The 20583-nt window shown below is 51.8% G+C and overlaps 7 protein-coding genes across 7 annotated transcripts; 5 read left to right on the top strand and 2 right to left on the bottom strand.

Moving 5' to 3' along the window:
* Nucleotides 1-306: 306 nt before the first annotated feature.
* On the top strand, nt 307-1613 carry K460DRAFT_366588 (uncharacterized protein). Its single transcript, XM_040933407.1, has 2 exons — nt 307-1072; nt 1140-1613. Exons 1-2 carry the CDS (start codon nt 466-468, stop codon nt 1574-1576), a joined length of 1044 nt encoding a protein of 347 aa, XP_040788300.1. The 5' UTR covers nt 307-465; the 3' UTR covers nt 1577-1613.
* Nucleotides 1614-2329: 716 nt separating this feature from the next.
* K460DRAFT_355514 (uncharacterized protein) lies at nt 2330-7117 on the top strand (the record flags this gene model as incomplete). The annotated part of the gene is made up of 3 exons (XM_040931886.1): nt 2330-2441; nt 2495-2661; nt 2729-7117. The coding sequence occupies 3 exons, from the start codon at nt 2330-2332 to the stop codon at nt 7115-7117; spliced, it is 4668 nt and encodes a 1555-aa protein (XP_040788299.1).
* A 204-nt stretch (nt 7118-7321) lies between these two features.
* Nucleotides 7322-8498, bottom strand: K460DRAFT_283306 (Clavaminate synthase-like protein; the record flags this gene model as incomplete). The annotated part of the gene is made up of 2 exons (XM_040928647.1): nt 7322-8034; nt 8105-8498. 2 exons carry the CDS (start codon nt 8496-8498, stop codon nt 7322-7324), a joined length of 1107 nt encoding a protein of 368 aa, XP_040788298.1.
* Nucleotides 8499-9506: 1008 nt separating this feature from the next.
* K460DRAFT_114086 (uncharacterized protein) lies at nt 9507-10837 on the bottom strand. The gene is made up of 2 exons (XM_040926574.1): nt 10542-10837; nt 9507-10326 (listed from the first exon to the last, which is right to left on the bottom strand). The coding sequence occupies exons 1-2, from the start codon at nt 10603-10605 to the stop codon at nt 9965-9967; spliced, it is 426 nt and encodes a 141-aa protein (XP_040788297.1). The 5' UTR covers nt 10606-10837; the 3' UTR covers nt 9507-9964.
* Nucleotides 10838-14790: 3953 nt separating this feature from the next.
* Nucleotides 14791-15371, top strand: K460DRAFT_366582 (uncharacterized protein). The gene has a single exon (XM_040933406.1). It carries the CDS (start codon nt 15047-15049, stop codon nt 15218-15220), a length of 174 nt encoding a protein of 57 aa, XP_040788296.1. The 5' UTR covers nt 14791-15046; the 3' UTR covers nt 15221-15371.
* Nucleotides 15372-15627: 256 nt separating this feature from the next.
* K460DRAFT_366581 (secretion pathway protein Sls2/Rcy1) lies at nt 15628-18740 on the top strand. The gene is made up of 3 exons (XM_040933405.1): nt 15628-15875; nt 15923-18278; nt 18335-18740. The coding sequence occupies exons 1-3, from the start codon at nt 15764-15766 to the stop codon at nt 18603-18605; spliced, it is 2739 nt and encodes a 912-aa protein (XP_040788295.1). The 5' UTR covers nt 15628-15763; the 3' UTR covers nt 18606-18740.
* Nucleotides 18741-19474: 734 nt separating this feature from the next.
* On the top strand, nt 19475-20492 carry K460DRAFT_405971 (SWIB-domain-containing protein; the record flags this gene model as incomplete). Its single annotated transcript, XM_040936908.1, has 3 exons — nt 19475-19481; nt 19541-19683; nt 19737-20492. The coding sequence occupies 3 exons, from the start codon at nt 19475-19477 to the stop codon at nt 20490-20492; spliced, it is 906 nt and encodes a 301-aa protein (XP_040788294.1).
* Between the last annotated feature and the right edge of the window lie 91 nt (nt 20493-20583).

Below are 20583 nucleotides of genomic sequence, written 5' to 3'. Positions count from 1 at the left end.
GTTTCGGATTGTAGATGCGCACTTCATCGCATCGCATTCGCACTTGGTGCTACAACTACATGCTATCATCTACTCGCCTATCGGTTCATCCTGCATGGACGTGTCCTTCGTAGCACCCGATATTGTTCCGTCCAGGCTTCCTTTAGCAATCTTTCGGCCCAATTCCGCTACACTGATCGCTATCCGTATCAGACCCACATATCACTCAAGCACTCGTCGTAACGGCAGTGTCTAATACACTACTCTTGTTGGTCAGTGTCGTCTAGAACCTGACCACTGCTAATTTTACCACGGCTAGAATCCACCGTACCTCAGGCTCGTTCCCTAGCTCGTTGTGTTGTCGGTAGTCTAGACCGTCGATTTCTTTGCTGTTAGCCGTAAGACGCGCTCAATAGTTGCGCACGCATTTCCTCTTACGGTCCGCTGCATACAAGTCCAAGACTTCCGCTCCACTGTACCGAAGCCATGGCGGAAATCAACGACAGAGGCTCCGGACCAATGCATATGCGTGATACTCCTATCGCCAGCATAGAGGACCACCCTCGAATACGCCAATACCTTTCTTTGCAACGCCTGAGTTTAAATGAGCTTCCACCGCATCCCGAGTTTCCAGCTTCGCACAACGCGGACAGAGCGAGCCTGCCGCAATTTCTCAACATCATCTTAGCCGAAGCTGGTAAGGTCGACTTCGATAATGGGTGGACAAGCCACGGAAAATGGCACCCTCAAGGCACTCACATCCAGATGCCGGTGCTTGCCAATGAAGGCGCTCAAAGTTTGGTTGCAGACGCTGGAAATTGCACCAGGAAACCCGTGCCAATTTCGGTTGACCAACGTGTCAGGGTTACGGACAAGGCCACTTGGGTGGCCAGAACATCGTATCACCTTCAGACCGATGTGAACTACTCAGAGCTGGACGAGCTTCTGTCCCAAGATCATGGTCGTAATGAAGCTCGATACACGCCGAGCGTGTACGACGCGAATGAGCTCCTGACTTGGAGTCGTCAAGATTTAGAGAAGGCGGTAGGTGACCTACGTGGCGAGTACAATACCGAGAGCGTGCAAATGTCGAGTAAGTCAGGATGCCTTCATAATGACCCAATTTTGCCAATCACGACGTCTAAGCTGACAGGTCGTAGTCTTCCAAATGTTTCACACCATGCCGGAAGTCGGTGGACTCAGCCTCCTGGAAGACCGCGTGTTCCACGTCCTGATCGTGACAGCCCATTCTACGTGCCCGCCGCATGCTAGTTCAGGGGGCCCTCGATCATTCACCGTTCAGATCCCCGTCGATATCGAGTCGTTGAGCGATGTCAATACCATTAGGCAAAGGAGCCATGTCACAAAGAAGGGATCCTCTCGACGCTACCATCTCCCGTCGGATGCACTAAATGAAACGTTACCACCAACCGAAGCTCAGAAAAAGAAAATTGGAAAGAAGCTTACTGAAGGCAATTACGTCTCTTTAGAGCGGCTGTGTAAAGCTTCGAAGGAGTTGCTCACTAACGAAAGGGTTACACTTGAGGAGGCGCTCACTCAGTTCGATTACCATCATCGGTGGGACATGAGTACGTAACGTTTATGTACGAAGTGCATGTAAGACATATACTGACTTCGTACCTCCACCTCTAGTGACGCTGAGCATGGCTGGGGGGATAACAGCTTTCGCCCCAAAGCGAATGGAGCAGAAAGGAACTCTCAATGCTATCGCAGCAGACGTACAATACGTCATAAAGCACATCGCAGAGGCACGGGAGGAGAGGAATAGGGCGAGAAACCAGAGGCTCTCGAATTCAAACTCGAGGAACAATCATGCAGGTGATGGCGGCTAGAAGACGCAGACCAGGATTAGACTAAGCCACATGCGCAAGATCTTTAGTCGATAGCGACTACAGAGCATCGGGACAGGTATGCTTGTTTCTGAAGAAGATTAAATTGGTAAAGGAGCGGGCGATATGTGACGTGCATGAGCGATAGACAGTTGAGGAAAGGCGGGTGAGGCTTGGCTAGAGACCATGCCATTTCGGATGGTTAGAGCTTCAGCCCTCGGCCCTCAGCCTTGCGGCGGATGGACACGAAGCGTTGTGACTTACATCGGCCTCCTGTATCTATTCTTCAATACACTATTCTTATTCTCCTTGTACTTGATTATTACTTTGTGACTTGCCTGGAGCGTTCGCCGTGCCTTCGCGTGCTACATGTCAGGATCCTATTAATATTCCTGAACAGCCCAGCTAGCTACCGGTAGCCTCCCGAACACGAGCGAGCAGTTGTGGCGGGACTTGACGGTCGCGATACATGAATTGAGCGAGCAAGAGGAACCACAGCAATGCATAGCTACGGACAGCCACCAGGGTATCAGAGGCCCGCGAGCACATCGAGCTTTGCGGGGCAGCAGGCCGCTCCACCACCTGTACCGCCGCCGCCGCCGGGTTATGGAGGTATGGGCAGTTTTCGTCATCAGCCGTACACGACACTGATAGAGCGGATACAGCGTCGCAAGGATATCAATCTGCTGCTCCCCAAGCACAGAACCAATGGGCTGCGCAGACGCCAACTCAGACGTCGACTCCACAATGGTCGCAACCGCAGCAAGCAGCGGGAGGCTACCACCCGAGCACATATGGAGTAATGTCCGGAGCGTATACCCAAGGGCAGCAGGTAGGATTACCGGAGAACAAACTCTAAGTTGGGACCTTTACGCTGACCGAGTCCATATATGCAGCAGGCTTCGAACCAACCCTCGTATCCACCACAACAGTACGATAAACCACCTCCCCCGCCGCCCAAACCGTACGGCTTCTCAGGGGCAGTCCAACATCAGCAGCGACTACAGCAACATCAAAACACACAGGATTGGTCTCAGCAAGCGCAGCAGAATACGGGCTTTACACCTCAGGCTCAGCAGGGAGGATATCCAGTGCAAGGAACACCTCAACAGCCTTACAGTAATGCAGCTCCTCCGCCTCCCTCAGCTACACCTGGGGGGTCATATTTCCCTCCCAGCCAAGGGGGTCGACCAGGCTCGGTGTATGGCGCGAGTCAAGTTGGCGCGTACCCGAATCCTTCATCCACCGGACCACAGCAACCCTCCTCAGTCGTGAGTCCGAACGAGCAACAACCAGCATACATACCACCTTCCTTGAGTGGTCAAGGTGTACAAGCATATATGCCCTCGAATACGAACCCGGCACCTGGAATCTATGTGCCTCCTCCACCAGACGTCCCTGCATGGCAGCAGGCACAGCACGCCCCGCTTCAGGGAGGCGTGAAGAAGTTCAGATATACGAAACCGACCGTAGACCCGAGCTTTTACGCTCAAGGGTATCAGGGCATACAACCCATGCAGCAGCAACCATCTCAGCCTCAAGCACAATTTGGTCAGCCGGCTACTCAACCTCAACATCCCCAGCAGCCGTACGCACAACCTGGGCAGAACCAGTTCGGATCGCAAGGGCAGACGCAACAGCCGATGCAAGGTCAATACTCTCAACAGCAGCAGCAACCCTTTGGACAGCCAGTACAACCACAAGGTCAATTCCAGCAACAGCCTACACAGCAATCGCAGTACAACCAGACTCCGCAAGGGCAACATGTTCAACAACCTACACAGTACCCCCAACAACAGAGTCAATGGCAATCGCCGGCGCCCGTAGATCAAGGTATCAACGTACATCAGAAAGACACCCAAACGCCGTATGGGGGTCAGCAACCCACCCAACAGCCGCAGTGGCAGCCCGGACATCAAGCCCATGGTTCAATGCCAGGACAGCAGTATTCTCAAGTCCAAGATCAAAGCATTCAAGCCCCAAAGCCTCTCAGTCGCACTGACACGGCTTCATCAACGTTCTACGAATCTAGTCCTCAAAGTCAGCCCGTCTCCCCCATAAACAACCGTCAAAGCATGAGCTTCGCTTCTGGACAGCCAGCAGGCACTGGACGTACAGGTTCTGTCAGCTCCATTGCTTTGGCTAACCTGCACTCGCAGCGAGCGGACAATAGGACGAGTTCACCTAGGCCAGCTCCGCCAAAACTTCCCACGCCGCCTCCTCCCCGTGACGATAAATCAAAGTTTAGTGCTTTGGGTGCTGGTGGTCCATCTGACTGGGAGCGTTTCGGTGAAGGTGACGAGGTCGATGACGAGGAACTTTTTGTGAAGAAGGATGAGACGCAAAACGAGCCCACTAAGTCTGATAGCGTCGAGCTGCCAGCTCACGTCCCTTCACCTCCTTCGACTCATGGTTGGCCTAGTCCAGCTACACAACCAGTGCTGAGTTTGGGCGACAGGAATGACACCTACGCACCTACTCCGCCACTTCCCACAGTTAGTCCCGCTCCACACGATCCCTCGCAACCTCCACAGCAGAGCTTTGTAATGGGGGATGCGCCTGTAATGCCTTCAAAAACGTCACCAAAACCGATGCAAAGCACTCAGCCGCCTCCTATCCACCAGAGCTTTGTCATGGATGACGGTGGTTGGGCTGCACCGAAACAGAGTACCCCGGCACAACAGGAGTCTCAACAGGGGTTCGTTATGGATGACGGAGGCTGGGCAACTGAGTCGGCCCCTTCGCAAGTGCGACAACATACGCCTGCCCAACAGCACCAACAACCACCTCCAGTACAAACAGGGTTCATTGTGAGCGATGGTGGATGGGCTGCATCTCAACAAACGCCGACCCAAGCCTCAGGTTCCTGGGGAGCTCAATCGAGCAAAAACCATGCTACGGAGTTGAAGGCAAGGGACGAGGCATTTGAGCGCCTTCGAACGGACTCTGAAAAGGAAAAGGCGGATCTGCGAGCTGAGATCAAGAGGGAAACCACAGAGATCCGTTCTGAGATGGAGAGGGAAAGGGCAAATCTAAGTGCTGAGATTGAGAAGCTCAAAGCCGATGTCGAGACTGCTGGAAATCATGCGGCTACTGAGGTTAACATCTTACAAAAACAAATTGAAGTGATGAACGCTGCGACAGAGCAAGCAAAGACTAAGGCCGATGCTTCGATCAAGGAAAAGGACATGACGATTGAAAGACTGGAGGAAGACGTGGAAGGTAAAGAGCATAATATCGAAGAGCGAGATGATATCATATCAGAATTAAGGCGTCAACTCGAGGCAGAGAAGACGAAGGAAATGCCGAAGCCTACACCTGCAGATTTGATCCCAGACATTGATCCTTGGTACGCCGGTTCGCTGGAGAGGTACATCGCCATGCTTCGTGGAGAAGCACGCGAGACGGAGATTGAGAACAAAATCAGGACATTCAAAGCCTTTTTGAGGGCTGAGTCAGGTGTCAGAGGCATCGAGTACTACGATGCTCCACCTCTAGCACCAGTGCAACAACCTCCAACATCTCACCAGCCTGAGCAATACGATCTTCCCCGGGACCCTCAGAATAGTTCCACTCGCAACCACAACTTGAACATTCACGTACCGCAAGACTTACCAGACGAGGAAGAATACGACTATAGTCCTGGGGGACGACCTATGCTTAAGCAGAATACACTTGCATCAACCGAGAGTGTTCAGCAACACTTCAACCCTCCTGGACAGTCAACCACAATCCTTACCCCTACGAGTTCTGTCGATGATGGTTCGAACAAGACGCCGGTTCAGTCGCCGCCAGAAGACCAACCACAGCGGCAGTACAAAGCTTATGTGCCGCCTGCTGCGGCTCTTCCGAAAGACTCCGCTCCGCTGGCTCATAGATCAACGATGTCGTTCTCGAACGTCTCTGCTATAGCTACACCGACAGGTCCCAGTAAGAGTCATGATGAGATTTTCTTCGAATCAGAGGCGTCGAAGGCCGCAAGCAGGCCAACCAGTACTGATAGTACTGATAGCACAGCGGCTGATGTTCCAATACCCGCCCCTCTAAGCTTCTCGTCAAACCGCCCAGTCTCGACAGGGGGGCTATCGAGGGCAACTCCGATCAATAGACTGGTAGATCTACTACCTACTCGGACTGCACCTGCTGGACCCAACGACTCTATAGAAAAGCTCCAGACACAGATCGCAAGCATCAAGCCTGACCCAAATGACCTTGAAGGCCTCACGAAGACCTGGGAGAAATCCGCTTCTTTATCCCGCAGAAAAAAGGACGATGCACGCCGTAAGCGCCAAGAAGAGAACGAAGAGCACAACGACGACTTGTTCAACAGCGATGAGATCTCGTATGCTGAGATGAATCAACTCGAGGATGAATTCAAGCAGAAAGAAGGCGAGCTGAAGGCACAGGAAGACCGTGATGAGTACAAGAGCTATGTAGAAGCAGTATTTGACCCAGTCTATGACGGCCTACAGACAGATATCAAACCCCTTACGGATCTTTATGCCGAGGCTGAACATTTACTTCAGTCTTCTGTATCTGGGGTAAAGAGCTTAGAAGGTGGTGACACACCGAGTACAAAGGACTGCCTCGAGTTGCTCAAAGGTTTGCACGAACAGATCGAAAAAAGGCATGAGGGAGTTGTTCGTGTTGTGGCAGAACGAGATAAGCGCTACAAGAAGACACAGATCCAGCCACTTTACGCAGCTGGCGATATCGCGAAGATGAAGTCAGTTGAACGTCACTTCGAAGATGCAGAGAAACAATCTGAGCTGCGGGCCAAGCGCGAAAAAGCAGAGCGCATAGGTCAGCTCGTCAACATCGCCGAAGACATCATGGTTCGCACCGTAGGCGTCGAGCGAAGTGAAATCGACCGCATCATCGCAGCTATTAAGGAATTAGACGATGGAAAAGGTGACGAAGCGTTACTCAGCCGCGCATACAGCACCGTTTTATCCCTAAAATCTTCTTCCAAAACCCTACTTAGTATATTCAACTCGCTGGAAATTCAACTGAACGACTCTGTCCTGGACGCTGAGATCGCGGAAGCTAAAGCTGGGGGAGGTGACGCTATAAAGATACAGGAGCTGGAGAATGAGAAGATGGCGGGAATGAAGAAGTTGACGGACGAATTCGAGAGGAGGGTTGGGGTGTTGCAGCAAGATGAAGAGGAGATTGCAGAGTTGGTGCAGCGCAAGGGTGGGAAAGTGGAATTGAGTGAGGAGCAGGAGAAGAATAGGCGGTTGAAAGCCGCACTTGAAGAGGCAAAGAGGAGGAATGGGCATGCCTAAGAAGAGGGATAGTGTGCATGCCTGCTCATAGGGAGTATGGCATCAGGTTGAATCTGTTTCAAAATTGCGGATATCCATTTGTAATTTTATTCAGTTTCTGTCATTTCATGAGACGGTCTTGTGCTTTTAGCTTTGTCCTGCAATACTCATTACATACCCACGCATATCCATAAATTCACTCTAGCCATACAACTATCCAGCGAATTAATACCCCGATCTCTTGATCCCACCATTTTTCCCATCCTCCCCATCCAAATGCGTCGTGCGATCAATATCCAATCTCTTCTGAAAATACTCGCCCACAACAAACTCGTCATACTTCTCGCCTTCCTTCCTCAAATGCTGTACAACACTCACCTTTGCATCTTCATTCGGGCTAAAGAAGAAGGGCATACTGTACCTCTGCTCGCCTCCAGTATTCCTCACTCTATGCACAGTACTCTGCCACGTACCGCCCGTGACTAACTTGAGAAAATCTGCAATATTGACGACAAATGTGTTGGGTTCCGGGTGGACGGGGACCCAGAGGCCATTCGCATTGAGGACTTCGAGGGCAGGATAAGCAGTGCGCGATTGGCAGACGAGCGTGAACCAGCAGAAGTCCGTGTGTGCGCCGATGCCCACGTCTGTCTGCCTTTCTTGCGGCGGGTAGTGCACGGCGCGGACGTTGGTCATGGGATGGGTGGTTATGGCGTCAAAGTACGTCTCTGGCAGGTCGAGGGCGAGGGCGAAGATGTGCAGCATGCGTTTACTGAAGGCTTCCATGGCGTTGTAGTAGCGGTAGATTGCTGGGCGCCAGAAGAGCGCGGAGGGGTGAGTGGGCCATTGGTTGCGGGCCGTGGAGGTGCTCGGGGTGATGGGACGGTGTTGTTCTGGGTCGGTGGCGTCTTCGCCCATTAGGAAGCCTTCTTTCAGATCTGGAGTTGTTGTAAGTATACTTCAAGTCGTCTTTTAGATACAAAGAATGTTGGAAAGCAATCGACTTACCTCCACGCGTACTGGGATCCAACTTTCCCTCTAGAAACGCCTCGTACCCCCTAAATTTCTCCGTCTTCTGGTTATGTGTCTCCATCTTAACGTCGGTTGGCAATGCAAAGTACCGCTTCAGCGCGTCAAACGTGTCGTTCAGCAACCCCTCATCCACACCATGGTTCACCGCGTAGAAGAATCCAACATCTCGACACGCAGCTCCCACTTCTTTGGCTAGCTCTTTCCGGTCTGAGAGATTATCGGAGTAAATGCGACGGAAGTCAATTTTTGGGAGGGCGTTGAATGTGTCTTTGGCGGCAGTACCTGTGAGTACTCGTCGACGACCGGGAATGCCACCGTCATGGTAATGAACCCAAGTTGCGGTCTCGGTCTGCGTTTCGGTAGCGGACATTGGCGTTGTGGTGCGGCCTTCTCTAGACCTTTACAGCAGAAGTATTTGGGACGCCAACAGGAATAATAGTGAATAACAAAGCACCAAAGAGCTACCACAGCCGAAGAACGGAGCGTTCCGCAACCTTAATACCCGTACCCAGTTCTGTCTAGTTTGTGTCGGTGAGATCATTCGATGGCACACGACCCTAGACCTAAGATACCTCTCTCAAACCAATGATATGTCCCCACGTCGTAGGACGGGGCATACAGTGCATGGAAGCGAAGCCACATTGCGTGTAAGGCGTATAGTCTTTAATTTTGGGGTGCGGAAAAGAGCGCAGGTGGGTAGATCCGTGGCTGATCGCAGATATGCATGGTGGAATCAGGGACATGGGGTAGCAGAGTACGACCGTATGGATGTGGAGTCGAATGGATATTTGGTACGCACGAGGGTAAAGATCTTCATGCGAACTACTCGAGCACAGCCGTAGCTTGACAAGTAGGGAAATAATCTGGTCTATGAGGACTTGGCGTTGGGGTGCAATGACAGTTCCGCGTACTTTTACCATGCTTCTGCTATACGCTCCTAGTATGGATCATCGCAGAGCCACCTCTTTTGAAAACGGGCCTTTATGAAGGACAAATTTCTCAGGCAATACTCCACCGGGGGCAAATACTTGATTTGACGAACCAGTGTGTCGGGAAACGGAGTACAGCGCGTGCGGATACATAGTGTGAACCCACCGCATGTATAGCGTGATGTGCATGGATTGACCTCGGCAGTTGGACATCGGCATACTCGTTTTCGCGACCTGACTGATGGAGTACCGGCGCGACTACGGAAGTCTTCTGGTTTTGATGGATCGTCCGGCCTTATTCGAGTTTCGAGCATGTGCAGTTTGCCCCACCGTAGATGGCGATGCATAGCATTTAGGAACCCCGCGTTGCGCTTGCTTGCTGACAAAGGACCCTGAATGTGGACGCTGGAGCTATCGGACCCTGCAGCTTGCGACTTGCAGCCCTAGATATACGTAATACCAGTAAAAGTTCGTGGCCTAGTCAGTGTATACGGAAAACTGATATCTTCAACCAGTGATGTGTTGTGCTTGTAAATAGTTGCCACTGAAGAACACGCATGCTTGAAATGGTTGTGAGAATCGCTACTCGGGTGGCCGAAGACACAAGTTTTGAGAAAGGCAAATGGGATAGTGGTATGCGAGTCCTCCACTTGGAAGATCCAAGGCCTGAGAATGGTAGTAGATAACTCGAAAGAAGAAAACCCCACCAACTCCACTGCCCACCTAAAGTTAAAGCTTCCAAAACCTGGGGATATCATAAACCATAGCAAAGAAACCTCAAATCACTTCAGCTCCCATTATCTAGCCTTGACAATAGTCAATCGCTGGCTAGGAGCGACTAACCCACGAATCTGGAGCAGAACCATGTGTAGTTTCTGGTGACTGCACGAGCAAGCTGGCCTAGGACTCATTTCTTGCCCAGCTTGTGCAACATCTCCTTGCCTTTCGCAAGCAGACCTTTGCCAGCACCCTCGTCGCGCTTGACTTCCTCGCTCTTGCGCTTGACCTCTGCGCTCTTTCGCGGCTGATTGTCTGACCCAATGATGTTGGCAGCTCCACCTCGTCCGTAGTGCGTGGGACCTTGAGCTTCTGGCTGAGGGGGGCTATCGACGTCTTGCGCTGCGCGGGCAAGTTCAGGGTGCTGGGGATCGTTGTGTGCCATGTTTCCAGTCCCACCACGGCCAGTTGTGTAGGTGTTGGACTTGAGCGTGGGAGTGACGAGGTCTTCTGGTTTCGGGTAGTTGGTAGGATCGTCCTTTCCGATGTTGCCTAGTACGAGTCAGTGTAGTCCGCGCAACAAAGTAGAAAACCGCTTCGATTGGTTGCTGTGCGTGCGAGGTAGATTCGAGTGCACTATTACTAGTACTTCTTGCCGGTGGTGTGCCTGGCTGGTAATTGCCGCGCCGCAAGCGTGGTCAAGACGAGCTTGCGCGGGTGCGGGCGTGTGTAGCTGTCAAAGGCACCTCTAGCAAAGGACTGCTTACCTGCTCCACCACGGCCATGAGAAGCCACACGTTCGCGCTCTGCGCGCTCTGCGGAAGTGGTCATTTTGCCGAGGGGTATGTATGTGTGTGAGAGTGAGTGTCTAAGGACAGGTTTGTAAAGCTGGGATGCCGCAAAGTTGCTTCGCTAAAACCGTAAGCGGTCCTTGGGCGAACGGTACTGATTTAGCGAGTCGCAGAGGTGCGAGAAGCTGGACAAAGACTGAAGCGATGACGCGATGGTCAGATAACAGCACCTCTTATATTGAACCTGTTCTTGGCTTTCGCCGCGAGCAGCAGGCCAGACGCAAGCACAAGACTTTTCAAGGACTGTGCCCCGGCGCGCCCCCGGTGAATCATCTTTTCCTGAGCTCCATCGTGATCAACAAGTGTTGCCTATTCGCGTCTGGGCACGATACGCCGGCCGTGCAAGTCGCTTTTGGACGGTTTAGAGGGCTCGTTGCCTTTTGACCCGTCCCGTCCCTTTCATCGTGTTGTGTGCGTGCCTAAGTCTGATTGAGAATTCAATTAGTCACTTTCGTGCCCTTCGGCGGGGTTCACCAAGTTGCGTCATCTTCAGAACTTCGTGTAAGATATGTGGGTTGCCAGAGATCGTAATGAGGCCGATGCGGTGTGACGATAGTTCTTGGAGAGTATTGAAGCAGATTTTCAATGCGACGCAGCTGAGATCATATATCGTCGTCACAACCTCGGGAGGGAGAAGAAGCAAACAAGCATGTAATGCTCTTATCTATGCCAAGGCTCTCCGCCGTGGGGGGAAGCCTAGGTAACCACCCTCAGCTTCCACGATCAGAACTCTTGCAAAGCCTGCTCATGAACAACTTCTGCTACATGATACTCCTTTATTCAGCGCTTCGTAACTTCACAAGATGCATGCAGCATTTATTACTTTCACGTACGAGCTTCAGATCTGGTATGGAACCTGAATCATTATTCAATTGCGTCTTCCAAGTATCTCAATCTACCATCCCCCCGCCGCCGCATGATCCAAGTTCTTATGATACAAGTGTGGCAATCCATTCAAAGCCATCCCAATCCAAAGTATTCGATCCTACTAATGTCGAAGCATAGTCCAACAGCCAGAGGTAACCCGTGCTTCTTTAAAAAAAAACGCCGTCTATGGTGTCAACGATAAATAAGTACGCCCAAAATGCTTTCTACCTTACAACTATCCTAATGTTGTACACTAATCAAAATTCCCAAACTCCTAAGATGCTTCCCAATGTGTAGTACGCCGCAAAGAACCTAATCGTGCACAAAGGCCAAAAAAACCGCGACCAAGGTCGGGGAAAGTCGAGCGATGTGAAGCCCCGAAGCCGAGAGGGAGTATAGAGGAGTCTGTGAATTACAAACTTCTCGCGACCGATTAACACCATGATCGTCCAAAGATAGGATTGCCACGAAGGTGCCGCCGGCCCCATCCAGGTATGACTGCCGTGGATGAAATACTTCGACTTGTTAGCTCACGTTGAGTAATAAGAGGAGCAATTGACCTACTTGGAAATGGCACAGCTTGTATTAGCCTCCATCGCGAGGCTGGGCTTCGTTTCCGGCCATTGATAGCATTATGGAAGATGATGATCTGGATTTGGCACCTGGGTTTGGCGCTCCACCGTCACGCGGGTCGGCGTAGGCGAGGTTGAGATTGAGAGTGGGAAGTCGCATGGTGGTGGTGGTGTGAATGATTTAAGGTCTTCGGTGGTTGTCTCGGTTGTTGAGGGTGGTGGCTGTACGTTGCGGTGTCGTATATCGATATAGAGGCAGACTCGGGGTTGCTGTTTAAATGTAGATGTCTCACTCTTGGAGGCGCTCGAGGTTTATAAGTTCCTGACATCCTGAGGCCTGTCGTAGGGTAGGCACCCCCTCAAGAGTGCCTTAGGAATTGGCATTCAGCTCTAGTCAGGTACAGGCAATGAGATGCCTTCTTTCAGGCTATGACACAGCATCTCGAGATTAATCCGCTCCGGGGACTCAATAGAAGCTCCAAAAAAGACCCAACGCTGAGCCACATCAAAGCAAAGCAGAATGATAATTGGCTGACAAGCTTGATTGACAAGGCGACAGGTAGGCTGCGACCTTCTAGCGTCCTTCTCGAAGGTCAAGGCCCCTGTCCAAACAGGTGGTGACTCCTTTAGTCCACCGCCCTCAAGGTCAGTCGGTGGGGCAAAGCCACAGGCCTAAAGCCTGGTTACGAGTCTGGCAACATTCTCAGGCAGAAGCGCGGTCGTTAAGTGGTGAACTCAGGTTCGCTGCCTAGTTTGGCTGAGTGAATTGCCGTGACCTGCACAGCCTCAAGCCGCCGGACGAGCCACAAGGCCTTGCGGTTACGGCAGACTTCAAGGCGCTCTCCAGGCGTGCTCGGTCAAGGGCTCTGTCGATAAGTAGTAGCCCGAGGTCCTCCAAACCACGTTGTGACTGGTATTCGATGGTTGCTGTGCAGCAGCCTTATTCACCGGACCAACACAGCCCTCCGCAAGGAGTGACTGTGATGTTGCTGGATGTTGACCTGCTGCTGCGCCTCGGGGTCTTATCGATTGGAGCCTCTCCAAACAGCTAGCGCAATTGGAGGCGCGGAATAAACGCCGAAGAGCGAGACAATACGAATGGCGTGCAATGTAGTGGGCGGAGTTGATAGTTGATGTCGTCGTGAAAAGAGCAATGTTGGTTCCCGAGACGAAACGTATGGCGCGCCGCGTCGATTGGAAGGAAGTCGTAATGGATGGATCGGATGAGATGGTTAGCCTAGGGAAGCATCCCCGTTTGGTCGCGGCTTTCCTATTACAGCATGTCAGCACCCGAACCATGGGTTTCAACTTGATAAATACTCACTGCCTCCATCAAGGGGATCGCCTCCAGGCGTTTTTGGCTTCTTGTAAATGGCGAGTTGCATGGTGTGGGAAGCAGAATGTAATAATATTCAAGGGGCGCCAATCAGAACGATGTGATTATGAACGGGTAGCTGTGAGACTGTATGACACTTGGAGATATAATCAAGTCCCGTTTACTGTATAGTAGCAGTATGATGAGATTGTCCGTACTGTGTGACAGTAGGTCGAGAAATAGGCTAGGTATTTATCTCTCTACAGAGTCCTTCAGAGCTTTGTCTACATCCACCTTGCCCTTCATTATTCACGGGGCAACGACCACGGACCAGACCACAGAGGGCAACCGAAAGTACGTGGCCCTGTCAGGTACGTACCCCAAGCACTGCTCAGGAAGTGAAGCTTGAGGACATCGCTACTCCTGAGTGACTCCACGACGGTGACTAAAAAGGGGATGGAACAAGACAAAGAGGGTTGATCCACATTTAACGATGCGTTACCCAATCGCGCTTCCGCCTCGTCAGCCGGTGTCTCTAAGAGACGTCGACAAGACTAGCATCCGTGCTTGATAACATAAACTATAGCACAACTGTGAGGATGGACGTGGAGGACCAGAGGCCAAAGTGGGTCCGCCCACTTGTTGCTTCACTTTGGCTATTGGCTGACGTCTGCTGTGGAGTATGTGGTCCTGGAGCTGCCACAACCCAAGCATTATCCTTCATCCGCGGGTTCTAGCCGCCTTCTCGCGGCTTCGCTGAACAGCCGGCGTGGCGACAGCGCGTCTCATGTGATTCATAGCCCACCAAAGCAGCCATCTGCTGGCCACAGACAGTCTCGCAAGGGCTCATTAAACACGCTGTCACGTTTCAAAAGGTCATACTATGCTTGCTGTGGATTGACCAGTCGGAACTGCACCCTGATTAGAAATGCAGGTACGCGTTTGTCGAGCTCCAGCATCCATCTCGACCAACTTCGTACGACTTATCGACCAGCGAGCCTTAGTTTCAGCCCTTTTCGACGTCACAGAGGGTGGCCCTGTGTGAGACAGGATGGCTTGCTCGTCCCTCACAGTTGCGCCCTCCCGATCGTTTGCCACCTGCGCCCCGACGCCCTCCCTCGGTCTCACTAGCACATGATTGTTTGACGGGCGAAGGACTTTGTTGTATACTCTGGAAGCATGCTGGAGAGCCGTGCAATCCGCCCCACACTGCCCGTTCAACGAAGGACGTTGTGGCGTCCGTTTGCCTTTTGATAGATTGCCCACAGGCAAGAAGGCAGATAGGGGCTGTAGAAGAGCGAGGGGCTGCGCACTCGGTGAGCGATCGAAGGCATTTTCGGTTGCTCTCCAGTGTCATCGCAGCTACCGTATCTTCTAGTATGGCTATGCTACATGCATGTGAGCTTATTGGCCCGGTGTCAAAGCTGAAGTGCAGAGACATTTTCCAGTTGTTGAAACTCCTGATGCAATAACTGGATTTGAATGTCGTCCCGCCTTTCACAGCTAAATGATGGCGTTTTCTATATGCTCGAGACAATCATATCTTCATACTCCGTTCGTACGTAGCACGTACCGGACATTTGTGCTTTCCACGAGTATCTTGCATGTAGCTGATTACACACGAAGTCGACCATGAACCCGATCCAGCCGAGCGCTACCATACCGACATGGCTTTCGTTAAGATCGAGAAATTGCCATCAAATACATCGAATCTCCTTTCGCCAGTGTTACTCGCGAGTTGTGGGGTTCCTTATCCCGCACTCGAAGGCGGAGGCCAATGGAGAAGAGTGTCGTGCAAACTCAACACTATCCAGGCTAGTCTCAGTGGGGGGCTGGATTGATTGCCTTGTAGTGTTCGGATGCTCCATTGATGTGTGGACATGGGAGCGTAGCAACAATATTCGACTTGCTTTGATTAGAATGGATGGGCTCAGAACCAATGTCAGTCTGACTTGTGGTAGGCCGTTGAATCAGTCGACAAATATACATTGCGATCTTTGATTATATCAGACGAAGGTCGCCTTCTCGTCACCTGCTTTCTCTTCAGTATGGATGTGATCGTACGCTAAAGTGAGCGCAACAACCATGCAACTTTAAAAGTACACGTCCATTCTTGCCATTTTTCGGGCAGTGAAATACTATTTAGAACTTTTCAATATGTGATACCTTGATTTCGGGCTTTGCTGTATAGTTGAGTAAGACGTCTCGTTGCGGGCATGATCGTGTGCCCCTCGACCCACAGCTTCGCCAACCGCGCTCCACCACCAAACTACGCCTACACCGTGTCCCGCAACGACCACGCCAGATGTCGCTGGGTCCTGAATATGGAAGAACCATTTTGTGAAAGCTAAAAAGAGCCCTACATACCAACATAAGATCGAACAATGGCCACCAAATCCAATTTCAAGCGGTCGCTGCCGCAGAGGCAGCCGGCTGTCCTCGCGTCGCTGCGGACCACGCAGCTGGTGGGCGACTCGAAGGCCGTCCTGCCTGCAGGTGCGAGTCTCCAGGCACCTAGATATTCCAGTTACTAATCTTGACAGAGCTCATCAATACGATTCTCGACTACCTACCCGTTCCCGACATGTTCAGATTCGCGCGTACCTCGAAACGTATGCAAGAAATGGTATACGACGACACACGATGGATACAAAGACTCAAAAGCATGGGGTGCTGGAACGATGTTGAGGCAAAGCAAAGGTTCGAAGATTCTATGCGGAGGAAACTGGAGGCCCAGAAAGCGGAAGAGGCGCGGAGAACAGGCATTGCCAACGGGACACCCCTGGGAGTTGATACACAGCGGAAGACCAGCATGACTCTCTTCGACGCCAGTATAGAAGAGGATATGCTACGGAAGTCCGGAGAACACAAAGCCAGACCAAGGTCTACAACGCTGGACAAAGGCTTCAACGACATGACGATGTCGCCTTCGGGGACTTCAGCGCCGTCAAAAGCACATACAGTGGACCCACAAGATGCTCCCCAGGTCCTATCGCAGGTGCGCTCCATTCGAGGCATGGCGCGGCAAGAGTATGGGAAAATCTACGGAGCATTGGGCCCATATTACTTCGATCTTGAGAGATCGAGAAGTCACACGGATCCTGTACTATTCCGCACATACCGCGATCCTCAACAGCAGGCTCAAATGTTGGCACAACTTAAGACGTTCGCCAAAAGCGACTATTCGCAAGGATGGGCACAACGCGAGGAAAAACTGGATACGATGACCGGCATCTTTGAGAATGCTGTGCTTCGGGAATTCGAGCAGGGCTATCAAGAGAAGGATTTCGATGGTCGCATGAAGAGGTTTGCCTCTGTCTTGGTTGCTTTGAACGGAGGTGCAGCATGTTTAGATTCCTTCATTCACAACCATCCGTTGATGCTCGAGAAGGAGAAACTGGGGAACCCGACAGATTGTATATTGCAAAGTGGCCCCAGCCAGCTGACACTGCAACCCTCCCATGACTTCTTCCAAGGTTTAGCGATTGCGCTCAACGAGGAAGCAGCTATCATCGACCGTGTATTTCCACCCACTGTCGACGCACTGCGACCTTTCCTGGATCGTGTTGCGGAAGATGTCATATCCGAGTACCTCACATCTTTATTTGACGAGGCGCACGATGCCAATATCGAGGTGTATCTGAAAGCTGTTGCGGGCGTCTTTGACCAAGCACTCCAATTAGCAGTTTCCCTACATCCCACAAAGGGCTCGAGACCTGACTTTCGGGAAGAAACGATGCGCACTATATGCCACTGTTTTGAGCAGCACATCGACCTCTACCTACAGGAAGAGTTAGATTTCTTCAAACGAAAGTCGGCTGCCGAGGTTGACGTTTGGGAGAAGCGACTTTCGGATGAAGAGCAAAGCACAGAGACCTTCTACATGTCAAATGTCAACCGGAAGGCCGTAAAACAAGACTTCTTGTCGTCCTTCAAGAAAGTCGTCATGATGCCAGTCAACGTCCTTCCGACTATGGGCGGCTCTAGTGCCAGTAAACCCGCGGCGACCGTGGTCGTAAATGGTACTACCTTGGATCTACCATCGAGATCTGGTACACCTCTTTCTGGTGAGCGAGTGCCCTCACCAAGGCTGGAAGCTCCAACGACGGAGCTTGCTGCTAAGGCAGCCATAATGAACTCCCGGTTGGAGGGCATTCGGTCGCTCTTCAGCATTGAAGTGGCTTTGAAACTTACCCACATGGCCAAGTCTAGTTTAGAGCGAGCTGCACGATTTGTTCGGCTTGGTGGCCAGTCAGGTGAAGAGGCAAAGGAGCAATGTGAGCAAGTCTTTATCAACCTTGTGCAAATTCTTGGAAACCGTCACATGAAGCTAGGGTTCGACAAGGCCGTTAGTCATTTGGCAGACTATAAGCCGCGAGAAGTGGCGGATCACAGTACAGAGGGCGTCGCACCGCTTGTGGCTTTTCTGGAACTTGTCAATGTTGGAGACTTGATTCAACAGATGGTTGAAGTCTTCTATCTACAAGAACTCATCGCCGCCAATCTCACTGATCGTGATGATTTTCTCAGTCTCGCGGCAAAAGAGAAGAAGCGATTTGAGCAGATGCTCGACGAGCGAGTGGCTGCAGGTCTGAACAAAGGCATCGATGTGCTAATGGATGAAGTCGAGTACCTTTGCGGCACTACTCAGCTTCCATCAGACTTCAACCCCCCTGTCGGTCCTAAAGGAGTAGTAGAGGTATCTGACATCGGCCCCAGCCCCACAGCAACGAGAGTCGTGGACGTTATGTCGTCGCACACAAGCATGCTGGTTGGCAGCATAGACAAGAACGTGCTAGATGTGTTCAACCAGGAGGTCGGGGTGCGCTTGTTCACCGCGCTCTGCAAGCACTTGAAGCGGCAGAGGATCAGTATGGATGGCGCAATCAAGCTCATCAGGTATGGTCAAACAGTCACTCCTTTGCTATCTGTGTGATTTTGACCAACTTCAACAGCGACATGAACGCATACAACGCCTACATCGTCTCGTTGCGCAACAAGCCCCTCATGCAGTACTTTGCCGCTCTGCGCGAACTGTCGCAGATATACCTGATCGATCCCAAGGAGGCGAAAGAAATTGCGAACATCATAGCTGACACGGATCGCTATCATGGGATATTCAGGGCGGAGGAAGTCTATGAGTATGCAGAGAGGAGAGCGGACTGGTACCAGATTAAAGGTGCAGTGGAGAAGCAAATGTACGGAGTTGGATGTTTGGTCATGTAAAGCGCTCGATCAAGTGGCTCTGCGGGCTGCCAAACACAAAGAGGCAGCGTGCACTTCCGCTTTTGGAAGGATATGCAGGCTGCTGGAGGGAGCAAGCAACGCACCCAATACTGCATACTCTGAAGATGGGCAAGCATTTCAGCTTGCTATACACTCTCTGGCTTGATGCTATAGTGAAGACGCCTTCGCCTCTCCTCCCGTGCATGCTTTTGTTTTGAGTGGCTGACGGCTGGTGGTCTCAAGGTTCCCCAGCCTCCTCCACGCTCGGCCCGTACCTGAGCCCTAGGCCCGTGCATTCGAACTGGTGACCTCTCATACTCACTTCACCTCGTCGCTCGAGCGCATAGCATCAATTATACTTCAAGCGCGCGTCTTCCTGTGAAGCACATTTCCGCGATTGCTGCGCTACCAAGCTACAGCCCACAAGTCTCCAACAATTCAAGTGAGCGTTGAATCGCTGCAGAACTGCTCTGAATGGACCCCGCTACGTCGGCACTACCGTTTTAGACCGCCCGACTGATCGGCTGCTTGTGGCTGCTGTCTCTCACTTGTCTTTGACCTCTGACCACTTCGAAGACTGCCGATTCTTGGGAAAGAGACTCCAAGGATCCTACTACACGCGCAGCTTTTGCATATATCTTTGGGCTTTGCTCCACTTTTCCAACAATCCGCTTTCTTGGACTTCCTTTACCACCCACCCCCGATTGGTAGAAACCCATACCCAACGCCCCAGACTTCTCAGCTCCAACACTGCTGCTTTAGTTCACCAAGTCGCACCTGCATTGCGTACCGAAGCAGTCGATCCCCGGCCTTCTTGCATTCACTGGCCTCAAGCTATTCCAGAGGTGGATTGAAATAGCATCACCACCATGGCGGGTAAGCTCCTGCTTGATATATATCACGCGTTCTGAACACATGTTGATCTGATGGAGCAGAGCCACTACCCACAGAAGTCGAAGCCTCGTACTCGGCAATCATCGACGAGATCTTACGCGGTAGTGACCTCAACACGATTTCTGCAAAGCGCATACGGAAGGGACTGCAAGAACGAGTCGAATATGATACTACGCACCAAAAGGTACAGAGTAGCTAGACTGGATACCCTGTGGTATATACTAAGATTCGTAACAGGATCAAATCACCGCACTCATCATGCAGCGCTTCGACAAGTTCAACTCAGAACAGAACGGCAGTTCCGAACCCTCAGAGCCCATCCCCACCGTCGAGAATGGCGCCAAGGCCACCAATGGAGACATCTCGGACGCCTCAAACCACAAGCGATCACCCGACGACGAATCTGCTCTCTCAGAGCTCGAAGACTTCGTACCTCCGAAGAAGAAGGTCAAGAAAAGCAAAGTCGCCGAGGACGACGATGCAGCTTATGCAGCGAGACTACAGGCTGAAGAGAATGCGCGGATGCGGTCGACGCGTGGCGGGAACACTAAGCGGAAGGCACCTGCGCCAAAAAAGAAGACTAAGAAGAAGAGCTCGAACAAGGTCAAGGATGAGGATGACAGTGACATTGCGTCTGGTAGTGGAGGGGAGAAGAAGAGCCCGAGTCGGAAGGGAGGTTTTCACGTACGGTTTACCCATCCCAGCCCAACTGCCTACTTTTTGAATCACAACCTGACAATGAGCCCACAGAAACCGATGGCACTCTCTCCCGCACTTTCCGAACTCCTCGGCGAAACCCAGCTCTCGCGCCCTCAAACCGTCAAGAAGATATGGGAATACGTCAAGGAGCGTGAACTGCAAGATCCGAGCGACAAGCGACAGATCCGGTGCGACGACGCCATGCGTGCTGTCTTCAAGCAGGACCGCGTACATATGTTCACTATGAACAAAATCCTTAATCAGAATCTATATGCGGTGGACGAGGTGAATTAGGCTACATACAGACTCGGCGGCGGCGGCATGCGTGTAGTTCAGTCTCCTAGGCTTGCCACAGGCTGCACGTCCGACGACAAGCTTCCTTGTC

The sequence above is a fragment of the Cucurbitaria berberidis genome, assembly GCF_010015615.1.
Source record: "Cucurbitaria berberidis CBS 394.84 unplaced genomic scaffold K460scaffold_3, whole genome shotgun sequence".
NCBI lineage: Eukaryota > Fungi > Ascomycota > Dothideomycetes > Pleosporales > Cucurbitariaceae > Cucurbitaria > Cucurbitaria berberidis.
Note: the sequence above shows the minus strand (reverse complement) of the source record. Positions and strands in the feature narration are given on the sequence as shown.